General features: G+C 34.4%; 1 protein-coding gene across 7 annotated transcripts in view; it reads right to left on the minus strand.

Moving 5' to 3' along the window:
* The window catches only part of SNX24 (sorting nexin 24), a 292,731-nt gene that overhangs the window by 18,046 nt on the left and 246,999 nt on the right, over positions 1 to 27,686 (minus strand). For 6 of the 7 annotated variants that reach the window (XR_012471564.1, XM_074201089.1, XM_074201094.1 and 3 more), the window contains one exon: positions 27,221 to 27,287. Coding sequence is in view for 6 of the 7 variants with exons in the window: in XM_074201089.1 (XP_074057190.1) it covers positions 27,221 to 27,287 (67 nt within the window). In the remaining variant the exon portion in view is untranslated. Of the gene's footprint in view, positions 1 to 1,358; positions 27,288 to 27,686 lie in introns of those variants that run through there. The other variant, XM_074201095.1, reaches the window with a different exon arrangement.

Genomic DNA, 27,686 nt, shown 5'->3' on the forward strand with positions numbered 1-27,686 from the left:
GAGAGAGAAAAAGAGTTAAAACACTGACTTCAAGGTCAACCAATGCAAAAGAGAGAGTTGTGTTTGAGGAACTACAAATAGGTCAGGTTAGCTGAATTGCAGAATGCAAAAGGAGAGAATAAGTATCAGACTGGAAGAGGCCAAGTTAAAAAAAAAGTTTTAAATAACAAACAGGTGTTTATACTTAATCTTGGAAGTAATAAGAAAATCATTGATGGGGAGAAGGGAAGGTGACATAGTGCATGAACATTCTAGAAAAATTTACCTTAGCAGCTGAGAAGAGGATACTTTGATGTGGGATTGAGATAGAGAGACCAGTTAGAAGACTCTTGCAGTGGTTCAAGCATGAAGTGATATAGTGTTGGTGCGATTAAAGAAAAAGGATTCAAGAGATGTGTTAGAAATGACAAGATTTGTCAGCTTGGGGTGAGTGAGAATGAAAAACTGAGGATGACAATAAAACCTGTGGATTTGAGTGACTGGTTGGGTTATCCTTGACAGCAATAGGGAAGGTAGAAAGAGGCAAGAAAGTGGGATGAAGAAAATGAGTTTAATTTTAGTCATGTCAAGCTCCAAATGCCTATGTGGGACATCCAGCTTGAGAGATCCAGAAAGTATTTGGTTATAAAGAACTAGAACTCAGTAGAGAATAGAGCTTAATATATATATTTCTGCACCTCATCTGCATAGAGATAATTGAACCCATGAGAATTATTGAGATCACCAAGTGATACAGAACAGAGTACAAAGAGAGGGCCCGGGATGGGGCATGGCCTCAGCATGGGTAATTAACCAGTAGAAAGAGGAGGGATCAGACAGCAAGAGAACCAGAAGAGGACTCTTACTCAAACCCAAAGAGGAGGAAACTATATGGGACATGATAAATATTGTTAGATGCAACTGAGAGGTCAATAAGGATTAAGTAACAATCAGGGACAAATTTAGGATATCTGTGAGAGAGAATACCATCTGTATCCAGAGAAACGACTGTGGAGTTTAAATAAAGACCAAAGAGTATTACCTTCAATTAAAAAAAGTTCTCTTATCTACTACATAATTTTGCTATCTCTTAATACTTGACTTCTTCCTCAAGGATATGTTTTTTCCTCTCGACATTCAATTTTGACCTATGCATAGCATGGAAACAATGTGGGGGAGGGAGGGAGAGGGAAGGAAAGGTGGGGGGAACATTGTAAAATTGGAAACCTACTATTGTATATAATTGGAAAACAAATAAAATATTTATATAATAAAAAGGATTAATAAAAAGAGTAAGAATTAAGATATTAGAAAAAGATATTAGATTTAGCAAGAAAAGGTTCCTGGTAACCTTAAAGAGATCAATACTTTAGAGAGATCTAATTTCAAGTAGAGGTCAAGAACCAGGCTACAGAGGGTTTAGAATCTAGTAAGTGGAGAAGTGAAAGTACTCAGTGTAGATGACTTTTCAAGGAGTTTAGCAAAGGAGAGATAGGAGATAGCTAATGGGGGTAAGATCAAATAAGAATTTTTTTTAAGGATGTGGGCAACTCAGACATGTTTGTAGACTGTAGGGGAGAAATAAATAGATTGGCAATAAGAAAATGAGTGGGGGTGATAGTGGGGTGAAGTTTGCTGGAGAGGTCAGTAGAGTATTGGATAAGACAGGCACATCTAGGAGGTGGCTTTGACAAGGTTCAATTCTTTGTATGAGAAGGAAGATTTAATGAAATATCTGAATGATGTAAGATAAAGGGGAGAGAAGAAGGAGCTTTCAACAAATGACCTCAAATTTTTTTGGTGGGGAGTGAAGTATGAAGTTAGATCTTAAATTGAGAGGGTAAAGTAAGATGGTGCTATGAGAGGCTTGGGGAGAAACAAGAATGTTTGGAATGGCTATTGTGAAGAGTAAGACAATGTATTTAATAGGGAGAAATTGGATGTTTACCTTGCTACAATTAGCTCTCAGGTTGGATTAGACTCAGTTGGAGTAGACTCAGTTAATATAGTTTTGTAATTTCGTCCAAATCCCTCAATAAAATATGGCTAGGAGTGAAGAAGGCAAATGGTGCTAGTAATCCAAGGTTAGAATTTGGCAAGGCACAAGGATAAGGGATGAGAGATTTGTGGACAGAGAATAGTGTTGAATAGTTGACTTACAAAAAGGTCAAGATAGGGAAGGAAAGAGAATGAACCTAGTATCAGGGTGATGCTTTGGGAAAGAATTGAGGGGAAGACAGAATGGACATCATAGTGGAGATGAAGAACAGGGATAGGGATCATAAGGTTGAAGACAGAATCATCAAAAATATGATTAGATAAATGAATTTCAGAACAATAAAATAGGATACTTATGTATGACAGCCAGATTAAAGATAGGATCACCTTTTTCATATCTGAGGTGGTGTGGAGTAGATCATGTGAATTGATCAAAGAATAGGAAATATAATGTGTAGACCTGATTCAAGTTGGCTCCTTATTTGTTTGGGTCTGATATTTGAATGAAACGAGATACTTGTAGTACACTTCTTTCAGTAATCAATACAAGGAGATTTATTTAGCCAGAGTATAGAAAAGATATTACACAAAGATATTGCCACACTTAACTTGGATTAATGGGCTCCCTTGACTCCATATGGAACAGGATTTGATCTGACAAACTAGTGACTTCTGTGGTCTTTGGGCCATTCAACAAATCAGAAAAGACCAACCCAACTGGTTGGGTTGGTCTTTATACTTAGGTGACTGGGATGGCACCTCAATATACCAGAAGCCACTAGGAATTTGCATCAACTACTTGAGCCTTAGCTCTTAGGCTAAGGAAAAGAAGTAGCCTAACTTACATGAAATGGAGCTCTGGTGGACTAGGAATCCTATCACAGGCAAGAAAGAATATTTGAAGATGTAGCAATATAAATGTTGAAGTTGTTTAGTAGGAAGGCAGGAGATGGGGAAAAGAGAAAGAGCCAGGTACTGAACTCATTAAGGCAGGAAGAAGAATGTCCTAGGATTTGATTGATAAGAGTTGCCAATTGATTTCCATGATGAATATGAACAATGTAAACCCTAAAAGGTTACTTAGCTAAAGTGATGAAGTTTGAAAATGAAAATAAGGAGAAAGGGGGAGAGGGTTGGGAGAGGAAGTATAGTCAATTTTGGAAAGGTTGGCAAGGAAAGTAATACCATTAGAAAGGAGTCATGTTTCAGTGAAGGTCGTAGGATAGAAAGAATAAGAAAGGAAGAGGTTTAAGATTAAAAGGTCTTTGTTAATTATGAAGCAGGCTTTCCAGGGGGAAACATGGAGGGAGACAGATGTGGAGTAAAATTGGTGAGGGAAGATTGAAACAAGTACATGTGAAGGAGCAGGAAGATGAAGATAGGGGATCAAAGATATACATCAGCAGATAGGGATGCAGAAACACTGGAAAGGGCAAATAGAAGAAGATGAGTATATTAAACATTCAGTAGTGAATCCAAAAAGAATCTCAGTGGTTGGAGAAAAATCTACTGATGAAGGAAAGTGATTAGATTATTCAAGGTCCTCTTTTGAAATTTGACCTCTGACAAGTAGAATGTCTTGTCTTGTGAGAACCTAAGAGGCCTTCCTCATATCAGGAAGGAGCAGTTTGAGGCATAGTTTGAATCTAATCAGAAAATGGAATGTCAATTTTGTTTACTCTGAGGAAGATCCTGGGGGGAAAGGGACAAGTTAGGAAAAATTCTGTCCTCAATGCTAATGCCAGTACTAGAGGGCAGCCTGGCATTAGAGATGGTCCTGAGACTCATGCTAAAACATAATGTGATGCTGGAGGTGAACAGGGAAGCTGACAGGCCCTGGTACTGGAGGTCACTTTTAAGGCAAGGTAACATGCTTCATCATCAGTCTTCTAGAATCTTTCTTCTAGAATTCTAGAATCAATCTTCTAGAATCTATTAAATCTTTCAAAGTACATTCCCTCCCACTTTATAATGTAAGGAAATGCTTGAATGAGTGAATCAGTCTTATCATTTTACTCCAATTAATGCAAGTGTCAAAATGCTAGACCTTGATATATTCATCAGGTGAGAACCCATCTTCTATTGTTCACTAGATAAGAACAAAGTCAGAACACCTCTCTTAGGCTGCAGAGTAAGTCTAGGGAAATTGGTTACATCCTCTAAGATCTGTTTAAGCCATGGAACTAGTGTGAGCTTTTAGAAGAAAAGTAGTCATTCTTGAGAAGGAATTGATTAGTGAAGGAGAAAAAAGGCCTCAGTTTCAGCCTTGGTCTCTTACCTTCAAACCTCCACCATTTTGGATAGAGCTTTGGGGGTAAATTCATATAGTTCCTCTTATTGTCTTGTTAGACATATTTCTAAATATTTTTACATTCTATAGTTAATTTGAATGAGGTCTCTATCTCCTGTTGGATTTGGCTGGTAATATACAGAAATACTGATTTATATGGCTAGAATATGCTGAATACAAATCAAGGCTTTTTGTAGAGTTTCCCCCCCCTCCAAAAAAAAGACACCATACTTAAGGGAAACACCTGTTGGATTACAGAAAAAAAGGATTTTAGGAATTATGTTTTGTCATTTTTACTCTCGAAACTTCATCCCATTTTCCCCTGGATTCTGTATATACTGTTGGGAGAGTATGTCACAGACTTTTGAGAGGGATGTTTATAGTAACTGATATTCTTTCACCTGGATAAGCTAGCTTCCCAAAAGCTAATTACATTTTGCTGGATAAATTATATCAACTAATATTGATGGCAAAGAGCACAGTTGTGGGGCACCCTCATCTCAACTGAGATAACCCTAAAGTCCTCAAAGAACATAATTTAGCCTTGCTTTGTGGACCCAGCTCATCATGTGGGTGGCATTTGGGGACTTATCTGCTACATTGCTCTTGTATAAATTGTTCTTGTCCTGCTAACTTCTGTCTATATCATTTCACAGATATCTTTCCTGGTTTCCCTGACACTGCCCATTTCATCATTTTTATAGCATATTATTCCATAACATTCAAATATCATATTATTTATTCAGTCATAGTCTAGCTGATGGACACCTCTTAAGTTTCCTTTTGCTATAATAAAAAGAATCACGAAGATTATTTGTATTTATGGGGTTCATTTTGTTCTTTTTATTACTTTAGAATGTAGACTTAGTAGCAATGTAACTAGAGAAAAAAGGATAGGAAGAGTTCAGTAGCTTTTGGAATATAATTCTGAACTGCTTTTCAGAATAGCTAGACCACTTCACAGACAAAACATGCAACATTTTTATTACGTAGAATTAAAAAAAGATGTTGCAGAAACAAAATTAATGCATTAATTTAACTATTCCCCCCCCCCCCAGAACATTTGTCATTGATTTTTTTTCAATTTTTGACATTTTGACAGGTGTAAGGTAGAACTTTAGAGTTGCTTGAATTTACATTTCTTTTTAATTAGTTTTGGGAACTTTTTTTTTATATTGGCTATTGGTAGTTTAGATCTATCCCTTTGAAAGCTGACAAAATGGCTCTTGTTGTAAGGAACTGGAATCTTTATGTATCAAGCATATTTATCAGATGAAATTGCTGCTTCTCTCTCTACCTATAATTTCCCATTCCCCTTTTTAATTTTAACTGTATTTTTTTTGTTTATGCAACAGCTTTTTAATTCCAAGTAATAAAAATTGTCAATTTTGGTTTTTGTGGTTCTTTCTATTCCTTATTTGTTCCCCTACTCATAGGTACAAAGAAGATTTTGTTTCTTGCTCCTTTATGATATGGCTTTTTATATCTATATTTATTTGGAGCTTATTTTTGTATAAGATATGAGATCCTAGTTTAGTTTTTGTTAGGACACTTCCCAATTTTCATCATAGTTGTGACCTATGGGTTTACTGGACTCTGCTATTATGTTCATTTGTTTCTATGTTTTGCACCCAAGATTGTCCTAATTTTTATTTAATTTGTATATGATCATTTTGAGGATTCCAGTTTTGTAGTATAATTTGAGATCCATTAAAAGTAGGACACCTTTTTGTCAATATTTTTTCATTATTTCCCTAAGATACTTGACCTTTTGTTCTTCCAGAAGAACTTTATTAACATTTTTTTCTAACCTGCTATTCTCTGGTAGTTTGATAGTTACGATCTTAAATAAGCTAATTACAACTGACATTGTTTCCTACATACTGACATGGCCTAACCACGAGGAATTAATAGCTCTTCAATTATTTAGGGCTTTATTGCTGTAGGGCATTTTGTAGTTGTATTCATATAGTTCCTGTTTGTGTAGACACTCAAATATTTTATACATTCTATCTCTTCCTGGGAGAGTCTAATGATAATTTGTAGAAATATTGATTTATTTTATATCTTGCAGTTTTGTTTGTTATTATTTCAATGAATTTCTAGTTAACTACTTTGGGTTTTTTAAGTAGACCATCATCTGCAAAATTGATAGTTTTGTTTCCTTTTTTGCCCGTTTATTACCTTGATTTCCTTCTTATCTTATTGCTTGAGCTATAATTTCTAATTAGTAGTGGTGATAATGGATATCCTTCCTAGACCTGTAATCTTTTCTCGATAACATATAATGTTTTTGTTTTGCATAAATACTCCTTACCATATTAAGAAGGGGTATATTTATAAAAACTAGAAATTTCATAAATTTTGAATGCATTTATTGATATGATCATGTGATTTTTATTAGTTATATTGATGTCTTGGTCTGTGTTTATGTATTACTTTATATTGGATAAACTGAAATTCCTGGTATAAATTAAAAATGCTCAGAGAATATCATCTGTCTTGTAGTTCTTTATTTTTATTTAATCATCAGTTAAGTCTTTTAAAAATTATTTGCTTTGTCTCTAGCTAGTTTAGCTATTAAAACCATATCTAGGCATAGTTTCTATTTTAACAAAAAGTTTATGAAATAATAGAAATAATGAAATGCTTGATAGAAAGCACTTGTAAATCCATCTGTTACTGGGGGCTTAATTTGTGACTTCTTTTTCTAGTGTGGTACTATTAAAATAATCTTTCTTATTTTATTAATATGCATTCAATACTTTAACTATTAATTAATATCATTTAAATTATGGGTTTTGTTGCATATAATTTACATAGCAATTTCTGATAGCTTCATTTATTTCATATTCATTTGTAAAGGCTTTTTTTCACTTTTGATACATTTATTTTCCTTTTTTCTTTCTTCACCCTATTAGTTATTTATCTGCTTTTTTACTTTTAAAAATATTTATTTTTATTTTTTTCAAGTTTGTCATTCTCTCATTTGAGTTTCAGACTTTCTACTTTGGTGTTTAGTTTTTGTTATTTTTCTAGTTGCGTGTTGGGTTTTTTAAAATTGAATTCCTAGTCCATTGATTTGTTCTTTTTTCTTCTGTGATGAAAGTTTCCACAAGGGTTGTTCAATGAGCTCATGGATAGATATCAGAGTGTGAATTTTGAAAATTCAATATAATTGATTTCCTTTACAATCCTATTTATACTTAATGCATTTTAAAACATTATTATATTATTCTGTGGAAATGTTTATTTTATTCCATAAATAAAAAATAAAATAAATTTAAAAAACTATTCTGATAAGGGATCCATGACATACTTCTGGTTTAGAGATATAAATTTCCATTTTTAGGATTGCTTTAGTTGTGTCCTTTAAGTTTTGTGTTATTGTCTCATTACTGCCATTTTCTTTTATGGAACTTTCTACTGTTTCTGTGATTTGTTCTTTGATGCATTAATTCATTAGTGTTAAATTTTGCAGGTTTTAAACTTTTCTTTAAACGTCTTAATATAATTTTTATTTCATTATGGTTAGTAAAGAATGTGTTTTGTGTTTCTGCTTTTCTTCATTTTTTTGGTAAGACTTTTATGCCCCCAAACCATGGTCAATTTTTGTAAAGGTACCATTACCAACTGAAATTGGCATCACTATTTAGAAATTTTTCAGAGATCTATAACCTCCAACTTTTAAAAAAAGTTTTTAAGTCCTTATCTTATTTATTTTGTTGTTAGATTTTCCTGTGTCTGAAAGAGAGTACATTGAGGTTTTCCACTACAAAGTTTTATTATTTTCCCTAAAATTTTCTTTTATTCTTTAAGTTTTCAGATGTTATGTTGTTTAATATTTCTAGATTAAATATTGCTATTGATTCATCATCTGGTGTTTCTTTAATCATACTGTAGTTTATCTCTTTACTGTATCTTTTACTTACTTTTTTGAAGTCTTAATTATCCTTGCTTTTTTGAGTTTACCCGAAGCTTAGATTTTGTTCTAGATCCTTACTGTTAGAACTATTTCAAGTGTGTTCCTCGAAAACAGCATAGTTATATATTTTCTAATTTCTATTTTTCTAATTCATTCTACTACCTTTCCCAATTTTAGATATTTTTCCGTTCATGTTCACAGATGATTGGTAATTGTGTATCCCCCCTTTGCCCCGATGTTCTCTACAAAGCAGGTGGCAAATGAGAAATTTTGCTAAATACTTGTAATGCATAACATTACTCAATGTTTCTACTTTATTGCCTCTCTTTGCTAACCTATCTCTGCCCCTAATCATAGACTTTTCCTTTCTTTTCTTCAAGTTCTACCCTCTGATGCTGGAGTTTTGTTTTGCTTAGAAGTATTCATTACTTTCCCTATTCTCTTCATTTTCCCATGTCCCATTGAGTTCAGTGTTTTATCTTTTTTACCTTGATTCAGATGAAAGTGAGGTTCATGAGATACTTTCACTCCTTCTTACATGTTTCTATATTTTTTTGGTTTATGCACTCCTATTATGGAAGATAGGAAATTCATTCTCCTTCTTTTCTATCCAACATATTCTGCTTTCACTTATCATTTCCTACTTCTAAGGACTTCTAGTTCTCTGTATTTATTTAGTTTTCTCTTTGATTCATGCAAATATTAGAATTCTGTGAGAACACGTGTTTATTACCCAATACACTCTTTTGTTTTGTTGCTTTTTAGGTTTTTTTGCAAGGCAATAGGGTTAAGTGACTTGCTGAAGCTCACACAGCTAGGTAATTATTAAGTGTCTGAGGCTGGGTTTGAACTCAGGTCCTCCTGACTCCAGGGCTGGTGCTCATCCAGTGAATACTCTATATACTCTTAATTCTTTTTTCATTCTTTTCTACAACCTACCTTTGATTTTAGCATTTTTTCTTTGGTAGATACTTTCATTTCTTCTAGAAAATCTTGTAGTATTTGTAACCAGGGCATTCTTTTCTCTGAAGTTCTACTTGGACTTCTGGTATAATTATTCTTTCCTAGATTGACCTTTTGGATTTCTCAGTTGTTCTTCATTATCTTAGGCATCTTCTGTTTTTCTTATCTCCAGTCTCAGTTTCTGGATTGGTTCTTTGTGTTAGGTCAGTTTGATCCTGGATAAGGTAGCTAATATTTGGTCCAGCCTTCTGTAGGCATTCCTGTATTTTGGCATCTCAACTTGGGTTTTAATCTTAGCTGCTTCTGTTTCCTTACACAGTTCTGAACCAAGAATTGACCTTGTCCTTTACTTTGAGCCTGACAGTCCCTACTCTGATACTGAAAGAAGACTTCCTGAGAAATGATAGGTACTTCTATTCCAAGGTACTCTCTTGATTGCTGTGTCAATATAATGTAGGGTTGTCCAGATGCAAAACTGCACTGTCTAGAATCTGGTATGATCTGATTTCCTGTTCCACCTTGGACAGGATTGCCTCTGGGTTATTTGTGCTTCTCTGGCTCTGATCCCTGCTGCAAACCTACTAGAGTTTTGCATTAAACCTACTCTTTCCTTTCTCTGCTTGGTTTTACCAGAATGCGTGCAGCCTTTTTTGTGCAGTCCAAGACTAGATGAAGGTTTTATAGGTTTTTCTTTGATTTTCTTATTGTTCCTCCTGGTACATTATTGTAGCATTACTGGGATATCTGAGGGCATTCCATTGCTCCCTGAATCTTCACACACCACCATCTTTTCACAATTCTATTACTGACTAAGATTTTGAGTAGAATTGACATGGTCAAACTTGTACATTAGGAAGTTCCACTTAAGTCTCTTTAGTCATTTTTTTTTATTCATCAGAAGTTTATAATTTTACTGGCAGAATTTTGTTCCTGAGTCTTATAACTTCTTAGATTATTTACAAATCACAGCCTCAGGATACAGAATCTTACCTATTCTCTCTGAACTCCTTGAAGTCTTTACCAATGTCTCCTGTCCACACAAGCCTGCTCAGTATTTTCTCTTCTTATCTATAACAAATTCTTAGATGGTATGGTTTGGTAACAGCAATATCATCAATCAATCATGCCAGACGATATTTGCAGGAATACTACAAAGAGTAAAACAATTTCCATTCACAAGGAGCTTACTTTCTAATTGGAAAGACAAGCACATATATAAAAATAGAGAGAATAAATACAAGATAATCAAATGTAAGGTAGTTTGAGAAACTACCTTGGGAGGTAGTTGGGAGGATCAGGAAAGGCCTTAAATAAAAGGTGATGTTTGAACTGTATATAGAAAGAAGAGAAGAGCTTTGAGGTGGAAGTGAAGAGGGAGCACTTTTTAGAATTGGAGAATAGCCAAGGCAGAGGCATGCAGTATCATGTGGGAGGAACAGATAGGTGACCAGTTTGGACAGCAAAAGCAGTCAGTATTACTATGTGTCAGATACTCTGCTGAGTGCTGAAGATACAAAGAAAGGCAAAACCAGTCTTTTTTGCCAATAAGGCAACATCTTGGAAAATCTATGGTGGGTGAGACTCTGGCAGATAATATTGCTCCACCACATGGTCACAACTTTACTAGCCAGAATCAGGATAAGAATAGTAGTTTGTCTTAATTCTTTCTATATATTCTAGTTGATTAAATTGTTAGCAAGTCAAGAATTTAGCTATTGTTCTATTTTTAATAGAAAGCTCTCCATTAGAAATGCAGGTAGTCAGGCGGCTAGGTGGCACAGTGGATAGAACACCAGCCCTGGAGTCAGGAGTACCTGAGCTCAAATCCAGCCTCAGACACTTAATAATTACCTAGCTGTGCGGCCTTGGGCAAGCCACTTAACCCCACTGCCTTGCAAAAAAAATGCAGATAGTAAAAGTTCCCCATCAGGGAAATATTTTCTTTTGATATGTGATTTTTATCTTTAATTCATCAACAGCACTGAAATATTAACTGCCGACACTGTGAAGTTCACAATAGAAATTTTTAAAAGAACTAATCATCCAATTTTTTTTTATTTCGCCTAGTTTTATGTAGTACAGTCTCACATTCTTTATATAATTCATCTTTTACTTCGAGACTATTCATAACCAGTATTTAAAAATAAGAGCATTTATATGGTGCTTTGAGGTTTCTTTACATATTATCTTGTTTGATCCTCCCAACTACCCTTTGAGGTAGATGGTATTTTCTCTATTTTACATTTACAAAAACTGAGGCAGGAAGAAATTAAATGACTTACCCTGGTTCAGTTAAAACATGGCTAAGGAAGGATCTAAACTGAAATCTTTTCTCCTAGATACTCTTTTCTTTCTGGATTTTTATAACATTATTTTGCCTTGGTTCTTCTCTATGTCTGACTTTTCCTAGGTCTCCTTTATTGGACCATTTTCCATATCTCACCCTTAACTGTGGGTATTTTGCATGCTTCTATCTTTACATATTTTCTTATGAATCTCATCAACTTTCATATGTTCAAATATCATCTCTAGGCAGATGATTCTCACATCTATACATTCAGCCCTAATTGTTCTCCTAAGTTCCAGCTCTGGAGACAATTCAATCAACAATTTTATGGAGCTAATAACTACTCTATTTTATTAACAAAAGTTAATTGTCTTAAAGATGCACATGAGAAGTTCATGAATACCACTACTGCTCCATATTTATGGTAAATATTCCTGTCTTCAATCTTACAGTTTCATTTCTCCTTTTGTATTTGTGATTAGCAGAATTCATTTTATCTATCTATCTATCTATCTATCTACCTATCTATCTATCTATCTATCTTATGACTTACTGAATTATAAATGACCAAAACCTTCTTGTGACTTTACTCTCAATACTATTTATTCACCTATGTGAACATTGTTAAACCTAATTTTCCCTGGCTTATGTAGATTTAAAAATTTTTTAAAAGTCTTGGTTTTAGCTTCTGTGTCTGATTCATAGGAAAAGAGTGATCAGTTATGTTTTTTAAAGAAAAACTATCTTCTTGATAAACATGGAATAAAAGGGAAGTAATTAAATTCTATTTAAAATTGGCTTAACTGTCCTTAGAAGTTTTCCAAGTCTTCAAGAAATTTGGTGAAATTGTCTGAAAATTATATTTTAGGTAAGGGTTCAAGGAACTATTCAACATCAAATGAATTTCCAGATTTTAAAAAGAAATCATGGACTAATCAAAGGAGATAAAATGGTCAAATCTGATTCTATAGACTAAGAAGTTTCTGTAAATAAAATAAATAAAATATACTTATAATTAAAAGGGAAATACATCAGTGGGGGAAAACCCTGTCACATGTTTCTCTAATAAAAATCTGATACCAGAGAGAACTGATACAAATAAATAAGAATAAGAGCCACTTATTATATAAGTGGTCAAAGGATATGATCAAACAGTTCTCAAAAGAAAGTTTTCAACATAAGAAAAAAATGCAACAGATCACTAATCAGCAAAAGGTTCATTCAAACAATTCTGAGTTTCTACTCACAACATCAGATTGGCAAAGATTTAAAAAAAAGGAAAAGGATAATTATTTGAGGGACTAATAGAATGGAATACTGAAGTGACCCAACAATTCTGGGAATCGGTTCAGAACTAGATTCAGAAAGTCACTAAATTGTATATTGTAGTTATGTACTACTAGGTTTATACCCGAAGAGATCAAAGAAAGGGAGAAAAATCAATGTATACAAAAACATATCTGGAAACATTTTTTTTTGGTTACAGCCAAGAACTGGAAACAGAGTGGGTATCCATCAGTAGGGGAATAGCTGAATACATTATAATATTACAGTGCCATAAAATGATGAAATGGTTGGATTCAGAGATGCCTGGGAAGAATTGTATAAGCTGATACATATAGAATGCAATGAATAGAACTAAGACAATCACTATCACATAATACAGAAAAACTGAGAAAGACTATTAACTATGATCAAGACAAAGAGTAACTCTAACTCCACAAGACTGATGATGAACCCTGCTTTCCAATTCTTGGAAGAGAGATAATAACAACAATGGTGATGACAATAATATAACAACAATAAACATTTATATAATAATGGCACTTTAAGGTTTGCAAAATACCTTACAAATGCCTCATGGTATCCTTACAGTTAGCCTGGGAGGTAAGTGTTATATTATCCCTTTATGGATGAGAAAATTGAGGAAGAAAGAAGTAAGATGACTTGTCCAAGACTTGAATTCAGTTCTTCCTAACTTCAGGTCCAGTGCAATAGTAGCTTTACCACTGAAAGATAAATTGGTTGATGGAAAAGAAGTGCAGAATCAGACACATTTTCAGACATAAATAATGTGTAGATTTATTTTGCTTAGCAATACTCATTTGTTCAAAGAAATGTTTGGGTTTTTTTTTCCTTTTTGGGGGGAGAGGAGAGAACTGGAATGAAATGAGAAGGTAGAGATAATGAATCTAAAATGAAGGGAAGGGAAAAAAGCATCAACAGTCGTGGATCAGGACATTGGTGGAACTTAGGAGATGTGAATGAATTCTCCCCCATATACCCTTAACATCAGCTGATCTATTGCAGAAAAAGAATTTGCAGTGCAGAACAAGGGCAGTTGGGGTGAAATTTGTTCCCAAGTAGTTTAATTTGGGACACAACTGTGGATTCTTTGAGTAAGAAGAATAAAAACGTAATTTTTAGAATTTTGGCAGAATTCCTAGAACTCTAAGGAACATCCTTGTAGCTGCTTTTGAACTTCTTGACAGTAGTTTTTATTTTTATATCTTCCTGAACTGCTTTGAGAACTGATCTACCTGAGGGTATTGAGATATGACTTTAATAAAAGGTTATTTAAACCCTTGGACTCCAAGTGATCCACTGTACTAGGTACATAATACTGACAAAGACATCAATTAAATAAAAAGAAAAAGAAAATATAAAAGAAAGTAGAAGGAAGTTCAGAAGATAATATATAAAAGCAGGGCAGTGTTAGTACCACCAGGCTAAATTTGAGTTATTATCAAAAAAAGGTGGTATATAATGAAAAACTCCAAATTTTACTTGTCAGAAATTCAGTTTCACACACAATCTCCCTTTTTGTTTTTCTTGGTATATTAATATACTCCCATGTCCCAGAGAATTTAAACATCTCAAGACTTGGCTGATGGTAGGGAAAAAGAAAATCTCCCCCAGAAAATTGCTCCACAAAATGCCCCTATGCCTGAACTCTTCTAAATCTCTAAAACTTGATTGAACTGCTGAAATTCACAGAGTTATTTAAAGCCCCCAGAACTGGGGATAGTTTATTTGTTCAACCAAGCTTTCTATTCCCTTTTGGACACAATCAAAACGTTTCAAGTCTTATAAAGGGTCATAGGACATAGGTGTTTACTGTTTATAGGTTAAAAGCTCATGTCATTATTCCCTTCTGTGAATATATAACAGGTGGGGGGGGGGGTTGGAAGATCATATCTCTCTTCCCACTTTAGACTAGTATTTCCAAGTTTATTATGGTTTAGAACAAACTCTCTACCCAAACTGTTTTTGGAAAGTGGGACTATGATGCTTTTACTTCTACCCTTTTATTTCTTCTTTTTATGTCCCTTCTCAATTACAAAATCTACATCGTTTCAATTACAGGGCTGTTTATAATGAAAGGGAAAATTAAGAGTAAGTCTGTCTAGAGCAGAGAGAACCAATAATTGACTCAATACCATAAATGCTGTAAGGGTTTTTGTATGGAGCCCAGAATAAGAGGAGTGATCTTCAAGTTACTGTTAAGAAACATATACATTTAACTCAGGAAAAATCTGATGCTTGTAAAAGTTGTTAAACACTTGCACTTTGACAACAAACATTTATTGAGTAATTGTACATGCTACTATACTGGATATAGGAAACATTAAAAACAAAAAACACAATTCTTGCTATCAAGTTACTTATAACTACACTGAGATAAAAGTCATTGTACATATGTAAAAGAAAAAGAAAAATCACTGCATAAGTAAAGCAATGATACAGGAAAGATGGAGTTAAGGAGGGTATGCTTTTTGGAGGTGAATCTCTAGATGAATTCTGAAGGATAAAAGTAGTATATTTAATACCAGGCTGAATAAATTTGAGGAGTCAAAAAGGAATCTGTAAATTCCATTTTTTCTTTTTTTTTCCTGTTTTTATTTTTTTGGCAAGGCAATGGGGTTAAGTGACTTACCCAAGGTCACACAGCTAGGTAATTATTAAGTGTCTAAGGCTGGATGTGAACCCACGTCCTCCTGACTCCAGGGCTGGTACTCTTATCCACTGTGCCACCTAGTCACCCCACTCTATTCTTTTTTAAAAAATTAATGCTTCTGGTTTTTATATCATATTTATTTCTCAATTTATCTCTTGCTCCTCTTCCATCCAGAAAGAAAAAGAAGTGGAAAAAATGAGTTCTGGAAAACCAACATTAATCCAATAAGTCCAATCAGTTAATGTATTTTTTTATTTAAAATGTAACAGGCACTGGGGAAGCTAGATGGCACAGTGAATAGAGCACCAATCCAGGAATCAGGAGGGCCTGAGTTCAAATCCAGCTTCAGACACTTAATAATTACTTAGCTGTGTGAATCTTGGGCAAGTCATATTGGCTTGCAAAAACCACACACACACACACACACACACACACACACACACACACACACACACACACACACAATTCTACAGACACTTGTCAACCAAGTATAAGCTATTGCATAGACTCTACAAACTTAATCCCTAAAAGGAAGAGGACATATTTTCTTAACTCTTGCCTTGATCATTATAATTATATATAACTAAAGTTTATTTTATTGTCCTTTTCCTTTATATTGCTACAACAATTGTGGATGGATAGTTTTCCTGGTTCTACTAATTTCGCATTAGTATGTCTTCTCATGCTTCTCTGACTTCTTCATATTTGTCATTTCTTATGATATAGTCATACACAACATTTTGTTTAAACCTGTCCCAAAATTAAGGACATTTACATTTTTTTAGTTCTTTCCAACCATAAAAAAATGTAACTATGAATATTTTGGTAAATTTGGGACATTTCTGTCTTTGACCATGTTGGAACATTGGCCTATAAAAAGACCTGTCATAGATCCTGTCATACCTTTAAGCTATTATCAAATAACCTGCCTCCTTTTCATAGCCAAACTAACAATAGACTGCCAGGTCTGAAGCCAGGAAAATTTGCATTTAAATCTAGCCTCAGAGACAGACTAGCTGTGCGACCCTGGGCAACTCACTTAACTTGTTTATTTTTGCGTGTGTGTTTTTGTGTCAGCTTTCTTCTCTGTAAAATGGGGATAATAACATCGCTTCCCAGAGTTGTTGTAAGGATCAAATAATTATAAAGTGCTTCGCACAATGCAAATGCTATATATTAACAATTATTTATTGATTTAATTATTGCATTATTTATTGTCTCTGCTTTTACTCATTTCATAAACCATTGCAATCTGGATTACAATCTCATTGCTCAACTGGAGTCACCAACAGTCGCTTGATACTCAACTTTCTGGACTTCTATGAAGCACAGACCATCCTCTCCTCTGGCTTTTCATTGTTCTATCCTCCCTCTCTGACCATTCCTTCTCAGTCTCCTTTGTTAATTAATTAATTCATCATTCATACTACATCTCCCAATTGTGGGACTCTTTCCAGGATTCTCTTCTCTTTACTTTCTCATTTAATTATTCTTTCTTAGTATATATCTATATATATCTATATATAGATATATCTATCTATCTATCTATCTATCTATCTATCTATCTATCTATATTCACGTCTAACAGACATTTCAAAGTGGATATTCTCATAGGCACGGTAGATACCAACTCTCTGAATATTAAGTTTAACTTGCATTAAAATTTTCTCCATGCTTTTTCTTAAGTCTAGACAATCAAAAAAACATCCAATCAAATCCTAATTTGTAGGTATGAATGAGATGTAAAATTTTCAAAGTGAAAACTTTAACAATCAGTTCTCAAACCAGTGGGAGCTGACATAAGCACTCTCTAGCATAGGCCTCTCAAATTCACCTTCTCCTAAACCGAACCCATTATCTTTCATGCCAAACTCATCCCTCTTTTAAATTTCTTTTTTAAAAAATACAGTATCTTTATAGTCACCCAGGTTTACAACTTTGACATTATTCTTTACTCTTTTTTTTAAGGTTTTTGCAAGGCGAATGGGGTTAAGTGGCTTACCCAAGGCCACACAGCTAGGTAATTAAGTGTCTGAGGTTGGATTTGAACTCAGGTACTCCTGACTCCAGGGCTGGTGCTCTATCCACTGTGACACCTAGCCTCCCCTATCCTTTACTCTTTATTCTCCTCACATATTCAATAAATTTGTCAAATCTTACTATTTCTACCTACGTAGGGGGAGCAAAAAAGGTTGGCTTCTAGCTGTTGCAGGAACCAGGGAAGTCCTCTGATCAGATCTTTGATGGCATAACCATAACTAGTACTCTGCAGGCCTGGTGATTTGAATTGTAAAAGGGTCCTGGGGTTAAAAAAGGACTCAGAAATGTTTTCTATTAAACTATGTTAAAAAAGTTTCCAGTTCTACTTCAAAAGTGGCATTATTTTAAAGTCTTTTATTCTAGTGCTATTTTTAAACAACTAAATAGCAAAATTATTTTAAAATCACTTTTTTAGAAGCAAAATTATTTTAAAGGATTTTTATGGTTGACAAGTGTCTGTAGCTGTGTGTGTGTGTGTATGTGTGTGTTTGTGTGTGGTTTTTGCAAGACAATGGGATTAAGTGACTTGACCAAGATTCACAAAGCTAATAATTATTAAATGTCTGATGTTGGATTTGAACTCAGGTCCTCCTGATTCCTGGGATGATGCTCTATTCACTGTGCCACCTAGCTGACCCCCCCACTATGCCACCTAGCTGCCCTAGTGCCTATTGCATTTTAAACAAGAAAACACATTAACTGACTGGACGAGATAAATTTTAGATTTATCCAACTTACTTTGTACCTGTTCTCTTTTCTCTATTCACCCAGATACTACTCTAGTTCAGACCTGATAATGACTCTCTGGGACTATCAAATTAGTCTCTATGCCTCATGTTACTCTGCTGAAGATATAATCCATCTTCCACATAGCTACTGAATTGATTTTTCCCATTTTTAAGTTCTGACCATGCTATTCCCTTGTTCAATGAACTCCAAGAGCTACCCATTGCATTAGGAATCAAATATAATATTTTTTTGCTTTTGCTCTTAAAACACTTTGTTACCTGATACTGGCATGTCTTTCCAGTCTTATTATATAATTAACACTATACATTATTCCTCTTCTTGTTATATCTTACTGGCATTCTATCCCCTAATTCTGCTTTGACCCTGTATGTCCCCTCTGTCTAGAATGCATAATTTTAACTTTCCCTTCTTAGATCATTTTGTATTCTTCAAAATTTAGTTTAAGGGCTACCTTCTAGGTTAGGTCTTCCCTTATTCACTGTGTTACTAGGCTCCCTGGCACCCACCATGATATACTTTTTATATATTTAGTATAAACACATATATGTGTAATTTTTTTTGTCCTTCACTTTTGAAGACCATGACCTCAGGGAGATAATGCCATGATAAGCAGGTAATTGGATTTGAGTGAGGGGGAGCTGCACTCCAGCCTCACTTTCTTCTCCAGAGTTATCTGGGTCCAGTGGACAGATCTGAATCAGGAAGATTGCAGATAGTCCTGGATGCAAGGCAATTAGGGTTAAGTGACTAACCCGAGGCCAAAAAGCTAGTAAGTATCTGAAATCACATTGGAAATCAGGTCTTTCAGACTTCAGGTTTGGTGTTCTACCCACTGTACCATCTAGTTGTACTTTCATATATGCATATAAGTATGTACTCTATAAATCTATCTATTCCTCTTGGATAAAAAGTAAGTTATTCATTAATTTCATATCTTGTGATTTCTATTCTTTGGTTAACTCTCTCCTCCCTTACTATAATTATGAAAAATATGTTCATAATTTATCTTTTAATTATTTTTATGAAAACTTTAAAATGTAAATCAAGTATCCATTTGGAAATTATTGTTGCATATAGTATGAGATAATCATTTAAAATCAATTTTTTTCAAACTGTTTTCCAATTCATCAAGAAGTTATCATTGGGGGCAGCTAGGTGGCACAGTGGATACAGTACTGGCCCTGGAGTCAGGAGGACCTGAATTCAAATTCAATCTCAGACACTTAATAATTACCTAGCTGTGTGATCTTGGGCAAGTCACTTAATCCCATTGCCTTGCCAAAAACAAAAATAAAAACAAGACGTTACCATTAATAGCTAGTCCTTGCCCAAATGGCTTATATTTTGAGTTTTGGGGGTTCAATTGTTTGAGATTCTTGCTTCTCTAATTTATTTCTGGCCTTGTTTTCTAATTTTTTAACCAGAACCAAAAAGTTTTGGAGATAACTGTTTTATAATTTGATGTTTGCTAGAGCTATTCCCGTTCATGTCACTTTTGTTTATTTTCCTTGAGGTTCTGGACTTTATGTTCTTCCAAATGAATTTCCTTATACTTTTGTCAAACTCAACAAATTATCCCCTTGGAAGTATGGTACAGCTCTAAATCTGTAAATTTAGCTAATATCTTAATTTTTATTATATTGATGCAGCAAACATGAGTAATGACTATTCCTCTAATTATTTAATACAGTTATTTTTAAGTCAAATAGTATTACCTAATTATATATATATATACAAAATATGTAATTATATTTACATAAATACAGATATAGATATGTAAAAGCAGAGTACTGGTCCAAAGTAAATGTTTAATAAATACTAACTGGCCAACTGACAAGATTTGTAACCATTTGGATATATGAGGTAGGTTAGAGGTTGAATTTGGGTAGGAAAAGTTTAATGATATTTAGAAAAAAATGAGGAAAATCTGGAGAAGAACAATCTACAGGACCAGATTTGAGAGTTTTAGGAAAAGAAGCAGGAATTGAGATAAGAACTTGAGTTGAAATAGAAAGAAAAAGAAATTATGAAGGTGATTTTGAATGGTTTAGATCTGTGAAGAACTAAAACTAAGTATGGAAGAGAAGAAATCGAAAAACTTGAGGACAAGATGAAAAACAACTTGAGTTGAAGGAGAAGTTCTCAATCAAAGGAAGAAAAGGATTAAGGAGTAAGAACCTAAAGAAAATGATTGAAAATGCAAAGACAAAGTTGAAGGAGATAATAAAAAGGTAGAACAAATTCACCATCTACTTTTGGTCCTACTTTATGCACTGAATGCCAATGACTGAAATCACACAAATAGATTGAATCTAATAAAAAAATTATTATATAACATCAAATATGCTCTTAATGATAGCATACTTATCTTCTTATTCTTCTATAATCAATTCTCTACTCCACTTTCCACTACAAATCTTCTCTTCTCTCAATTCACCTTTATCAGCCCTCCCTCACACAAAAGGTACTTTTCACATATCTTACTGAAAATAAAACAAAAAAAAAAACCTGAGAGTCTAGAGTTCCTACTTATTTCCATTCTACAAATCAAATCCCCTCAACAATATACACCTCTTCTTCTTTGCTCTAGACCTGGAAGTGTCTCTTTTTTGTTGCCAAGTTCTACCTTCATGTCTCTCCTGAAATTTTGACCCTTCAGTCTTCCCCACTGTCTACTAACACTGTCTCTCAATCTACTGGTTTCTTCCCTATAGTTTACAAACACTTCAAATCACTTCCATGCTTAAAAAAAAACCCTAAAACTTCAACATACCTATAAGCTATTATTCTAAATCTCTCCTTCCACAATCAAATTCCTAGAAAAAGTTGATTACATTTGTTGGTAATTTTCCTATATCTTTCACTTGTGACAAACCTTTACAATCTGATTTTTGATCCCATAATAACTGAAACTACGTTTCTCAATGATCTTCTTGTTGCTGTTCTGTTGTCTCAGTCATGCCTGACTCTTGTGACCCCGTTTGGGGTTTTCTTGGCAAAGACCCCGGTGAAGTTTGCTATTTTCTTCTCCAGATCATTTTATAGATGGTTACAAAGCTAAAATCAAAGGCAAGTATTCAATCTATGCACTTTCCAAAGCGCCTCTTTACTAGGGATTCCTTGAACATTAAATGCAATAACTTTTTCTCAGTCCTCATTCTTCTTGACCTTTCTACAGGGTCTGACACTGTTGGTTACACCCTCTTCCTAAATATTCTCACTTCCTTTGTTTTTTTGTGACCCTCTCTCCTGATTCTGGCTATTTCTCATGGATCGCTACCCAAATCTCAACCTGTATCTCAGGGCTCTGTCCCCTCTTTCTTCTCCAACATACTTTTGGAAATCTTAAAAACTCCCATTTTTAAAAGAAAAATCCTCATTTCTACACAACTCCAGTCCTGAATTACCACCTATTAGACATTTTTTAAACTGCATCTCAGTTATGGATTGGCATCTCAAACTCAACATGTCTAAAACGACATTCATTATCTTCCACCAATTACTCCCTCCTCATAACTTTGCTTTTATTTTTCTTTTGTTGAAATCATCACCATCCTTCTAATTACCCAAGTTAGCAACCACAGAACTTTTTTGACTCTTCTCTTTCCCTCACTCCACATATTCAATTAGTTTTCAAATCTTGCCCAATGCTACCTCCACAATATCTTTCAAATTCATCCATTTCTTTAATCATACAGCCATCAAGTTAGGACAGGCCTTCAGTGAGGCTGGTGCCTTAGTACAGCATCTACCCCACTCAAATCCAATTCACATGCTTATCACGGCATCACTTTTCTGAAGTGATCTTCTTTGAAACTGAAGGACAAACATTACAGGCCTTCATCACTTCTCACTTGGGATATAGCAATAGCCCTCTAATTGGTATCCCTATCTTTATTTCTCCCTTCTCCAAACTATCTTCAAAATGTGAAAAAGTGAAAGTGATCATTCCAAATCACAGGACTGAGCATTACTCTCCAAAAAGTTGTAATGGTTCCTTATTGCCTCTGAATGACACTTAACCTTTCTCAATCTAATTCCAGTTTACAATTCTGGTGCACATTATTCTCCTTTACATAATCTATTTCTAGTGTAAATGATGTTCCACATTTGTGACTTTTGTAACATACTATCTAATGTCTCTCTGACTTTGCATAGGCAAAGTCCCTCCTTACCTCCTTAGTACAGATGAGAAGACTTAAAGAAGCCTGTTTCCATCAGAGTTCAATTCAAGTAACATTTCATACAGGGAGTCAATTTTGATGCCTCATTCCTCATCCCTGTTTCCAGGGTCCTCCCCAGTTAGCTAGTGCAATTTTTCTCTCCAAAATTAATTCAGATATATCCATATTTTGTACTTGAATTTCTCTGAATATAGCAACATGTAAATTCCTTAAGGGCAGTGATCTTATCTTCATATTCCTATCCTAATCTAGTACATTGTCTGATGCATAATAGACACTTAACAGATTTTGGTTGGGGACCATTGCACAGGGGTAAGATTAACAGCCACCTGATAAAAATAGAGGTCTGTTATCTTTCTGGGGTGTGTATCCAAGATGCAAGAGAACCTCCTAAGATTCATTAAGGCATACGACTACTTCTGGAGTTTCATTAAGGCAGAAATAAACTGACCAAAAGGAAATTGGAAAATATGGTTAAAGGTTATGAAGTATCCTGCAAGAAAATGGAGCCTGAAGAGGAACAAGTTTTTCCTTTAACTGAAGGTAGGAGATGTGAAAGAGGAAAACTTATTTGGTAATGAATGGCTAGCTAAGAACATAATTTGGATTTCTAGATCATAGTTTAAACCAAAACAATGATAGACTCCTGTTCAGGGAGAGAATGAACCTAAGAAAAGCTGATAAAAATGCATTAGTCAAATATCTTGTAAATCTATTCAAAAGGGTTTTAAAATTTAAAAAGATGGGGGAAAGTGAAAACTTTCTGTTTTATATCTACTAAGCAAGCTATAACTATGGATAGCTATAATGAAGGAATAAAAATGACTGAGATATTCAAAAGTAAAATCCAAAAAAGGAGCCTATAGTAAGTCAATTAATCAGCAAACATTAATCAAGTACTTACTGTTTGCCAGCACTGAAATGGTTGACAAGAAATAATTCAAGTACAAAGATGAAACAGTATCTACTAACAAGGAATTTTCATTCTAATGGAGGAAACAAATACACAGGTAAGTATATGCAAAGAAATATAAAAACATAAACATAAGGGAGGGCACTAGCAATTGAGGGGGAATAAGAAAATGTATATAGCAAATTTATGTAGCATATGTCTCAAAGGAAAAGTAAGATTCTACAGAACATATATAGATGGTGTTTTTTTTAAGTCATGGGACTGATTAGTGCAAAAGCGAAGAGAGAAGTGATTGAATATGGTATGTGAGGAACAGAGTAGGGAGTTTGGCTGCATCACAATGTCCTTTGAGGCTGGGGTAAAGTTGTGAAGCTAGACAGAAAAGGTTTTATACATATATATATATATATAATTGATTGATAAAAAAAATACATGGTCATATCTGTTTTTAAGGGAAATTACATTGCAGCAGTAAGCAGAATGGATTGGGGAGTGGTAGGAAACCAATCAGGAGATTGTTGTAGTAATCTAGGCAAAAAGTGATGAGGATTTGAATTAAGGTATTATCTGTGTGAGTAGAGTGAAGTTGGATGAGAGAGATGTAGCACTATAAACAGCAAGGTTTGGCAAATAAATAGATATGTGGGGTGAGAAAAGGTAAAAGAAGAGGATAATGCTAAGGTTATAAATTTGGGAGACTGAAAGGATGGTTCTTTTATTTTTGGAAGGCAGTGGGGTTAAATGGCTTGCTCAAAGTCACACAGCTAAGTAATTATTAAGTGTCTGAAGCTGCATTTGAACTCAGGTCCTCCTGACTCCAGGGCTGGTGCTTTCGAAAGAAATATGAAAGTCAGAAAGAAGTGAATGTTTTGGGGGAAAGATTGCAGATTCTGTTTTGGACATACTGAATTTGAAACGTCTATGGAACTTTGAAATGTCCAAGAGACAATTAATGATGTGGAACTAAATATTAAGGGAGGCACTGGGGATTGGATATAATGATATGAGTCAACCAAAGAGAGATGATAGTTAACCACATAGGAGCTGAAGAGGTTATTGAACAAGAGTGTAAATATAGAAGAGAAGAGGGTATAGGACAGAAACTTGGGGAATGTTTATTATTGGGAGGCATGATATGATTGATGAGTCAGCAAAGACTGAGGAGGTATGATCACATAGGTAAGAGGAGAACCAGGTCAGAATAGTATGATGAAAACCCAAAGAGGGGAGAAGTACTTGGGGAAAAAAGGGTGGTGAATAATATCAAGTATGATAGATTGGTCAAGAAGGATGAGGACTAAGAAAAAACATTTTGCAGTTAAGAAAGTATTGCTTTGGAATAAGTTGTTTCAACTGAGTGATGAGGCAGGAAGTTAGGAAGTGTTAAAGAGTAAGTGAGAAGAGACAAAGTGAAGGTAACAAATATTGGATTTTTTTTTAAAGGAATTTGGTTGAGAAATGGAGAAGATAGCTTGAGGGTCTAATGAGGGATGATGAGGGAGACTTGGACATGTTTGCAGGTAGTAAGAAAGAAACTGTTTAAGAGAGGGAGAGGCTAAAGATGTGAGGGGATGATTGAGCTTCCAATCTGATGATGATGTTTGTCCTTTATTTTTGAAGACCATAACATCAAGGAAGGTGATGCCATGACAAGCACATGAATTGAATTTGAGTGAGGAGATGCTGTGCAAAGTCATCAGCCTCACTTTCTCTTCCGAAGTTATCTGGGTCCAGTGGCCAAATATAAATTAGAACAACTGGAGAGGATCCTAGATGCCAGTCAATCAGGATTAAGTGACTTGCCCAAGACCACATAGCTATTATGTGTCTTGAGGCTGGAGTTCTCCTGACTCCAAGGCTAATGCTCTATTATCCACTATGCCACCTAACTGCCCAGGTTGCAATTTACTAGAGAAGTAATACCCATGATTGCAAATATTTCTACATAAATGTGTACTGTTTGAGCAACATACAAAAAGAACCAGAGGTTCTAACATAAGAAAGCAAATTTGACTTCCTAAGTACTACTAAGCCTTTGGGGGATGAAACCAACATTTGCAATATGGCTTTGGCAGGGAATACTTTATTCTAAAGAAAGCAGAATAGTTAAAAGAAACAAGGAATAAAGTTGTAGCATTATCTATTCAGATGGTATAATCATGTGTGAGATGTAGGAACCTGAGTATGGTAGAGAACAGTGGGTGAAGAGGGAGTAACAGAAGTCATTTTGCTATGTGAATATAACATAGTTGACCTGGATACAAAGAGTGAAATAGATGAGAAACTCAAGAAACAGATCATAAATCCAAAATGTTGCTAGAAGAGTGGTGGCTACAATATGAAAGCTAAGGGTAGATGGAAGATATAATGGCTTCCCAGAGCTAGTGTTGAAAGGTACCATCAAATTATCTTTTTTTCCCTAGTTTCCTTTTCCTACCATCTCTCATCTTTTTTTTTCTCTTCTCCTTTTCTTTACCAGTTTTTTTTAATCACCTCTCTCATTATTCCAAAAATTTATTCCTTTATACAATGGACTTTGTCATATTTCACCAATATGATTACCAGAAGTAGCAGGAAACTAAATTTTAGGTTTTTTAACAGACATTTTTGTAATCTTTATTTAAATCTAGAGTTTATAATTAATTTATAATAAATTCTAAATAACAGTAGTAACAACTATGAATATACATTTAAGCTTAATTTTTTTTAAAAAGAATGCTTGGCCCCTGTGCTTCTAGAACTTCTTGGGACTTTATAAATCTGTCACTGTACTGTCAATCAGTAATTATTTTTGCACATCTATTGCTGTCTTTAGTACACAATAAGGTAACTTGACTCCTATTTTATACAAATGGAAATAAATTTGTAAAATACTATTCATATTTCAAGCAGAAAAGATCAACTCAAATATTTTCTTATATCTTAAGTTTATTTTACAGTTCAGTATTCAGTAATATACAAACTACTTTAGTGTATCTCCAACATTTGAAAAGCCTTGTTATTCTAAGTGGATGCTATTAAATTACATGGCAATACTAATTGTCTTCACCATGAAGCAGCATAAAATGCCTTTTGTATAATTTATCTTAAAAATGCAGGAAGGCCTTGAGTTTATGCAATTAGACTATTAATAGCAGTAGTGGAATTCATTAGTTAGGATTCTAAATCTGTTTCTGAATACATTGCCACCCAGGAGTTTACTAAAATCAACCACCTTAAAATGGAATTGCTATTTAGTTTTCAACTGAAATACCCAAGTGTAGATGGCAAGCATATATGTCTTTACTTTTCATCAATAAATTTGGGGGGGGGGGCGGTGGATAAGAGGGGGGATGTCAATACAAATATATTAATATTTTCAAGTTATTCTCAATTTCCAGTTTAGCCAAATTTCTCACATTTATTTGTTGCAACCTCTCTTGGTGGCAGCTCTTCAGGATATACCTTCAGTCGGATGGGAAAGTCCCAAGGTAATGAGATTAGTGTACTGAAAAATCCAAATTAAACAAAGTTTCTAAAGTTATTCTGTCAGTCTCAGTTTGACTCAGTCTTCAATATGTGACCCTCATTTAACTTAAAGTGTTGCTGATGCAGACAAGAAGAATTCATTCATACTGCATAAGAGCTTTTAGGAGGCAACAGTCTTAAGAACCTTCTCTGTAGGCCTCCTTTTTATTTGTTTCTAGGCAGGCTACAATATCCTACTTCTTAAAAATTTTGTCTTTGCTTGACCAAAACCCAAGTTCAGTTTCTATTTTTAAAAAGCACAATTTTAGAGGAAATATACACTTCCCTGAATGTAGCTGGAACTATGAATTTTAGCAAAGACTATAGCTATTATGTCACAGAGTTTAGGTAATTTGGGAGATATCGATTTCCTTGACTAAGACTTTGAAACTTGCTCCAGCTTCTTTAGCCACACAGGATTTCTACCTGGGCTGTAGATGAGGGTAAAATATCCCATGGAGAACTCCTTCAATAACTACATTTGGAAAATCATCTGAAAAACAAAAGAAAAAACATTTCTTATGTGCATCAATACAACATTTTTTGGAAAGAACTAAACAAGGTAAGATTCACTATAATTTAAGAAATGACATCCATCTCCTGTTTATCCAGGTTCAGGATGAGCCATTAGTAATGCTGTTTCAGCACTAAAGCCACTTTAGTTCAGCACTAGGCACTACATGAATGCGCCACCAGATTTGTAGCTTATTGATTTAAGGGATGTTCTAATACTTAATGCTGCTGGGCTCCAGCTCTTTATCTGAATCTTTTCTCACAAGGAAGATGGATTACACTGGCAATTCAATTTCTAACAAAATCTCAATATACTTGAAAGAATTCCAAGATTTCTACTGGGAATACTTCACTGCAGGTTTTCCATTGTGGTTTACAG

Source organism: Macrotis lagotis, chromosome X (genome assembly GCF_037893015.1).
Source record: "Macrotis lagotis isolate mMagLag1 chromosome X, bilby.v1.9.chrom.fasta, whole genome shotgun sequence".
NCBI classification, from domain to species: Eukaryota; Metazoa; Chordata; class Mammalia; order Peramelemorphia; family Peramelidae; genus Macrotis; species Macrotis lagotis.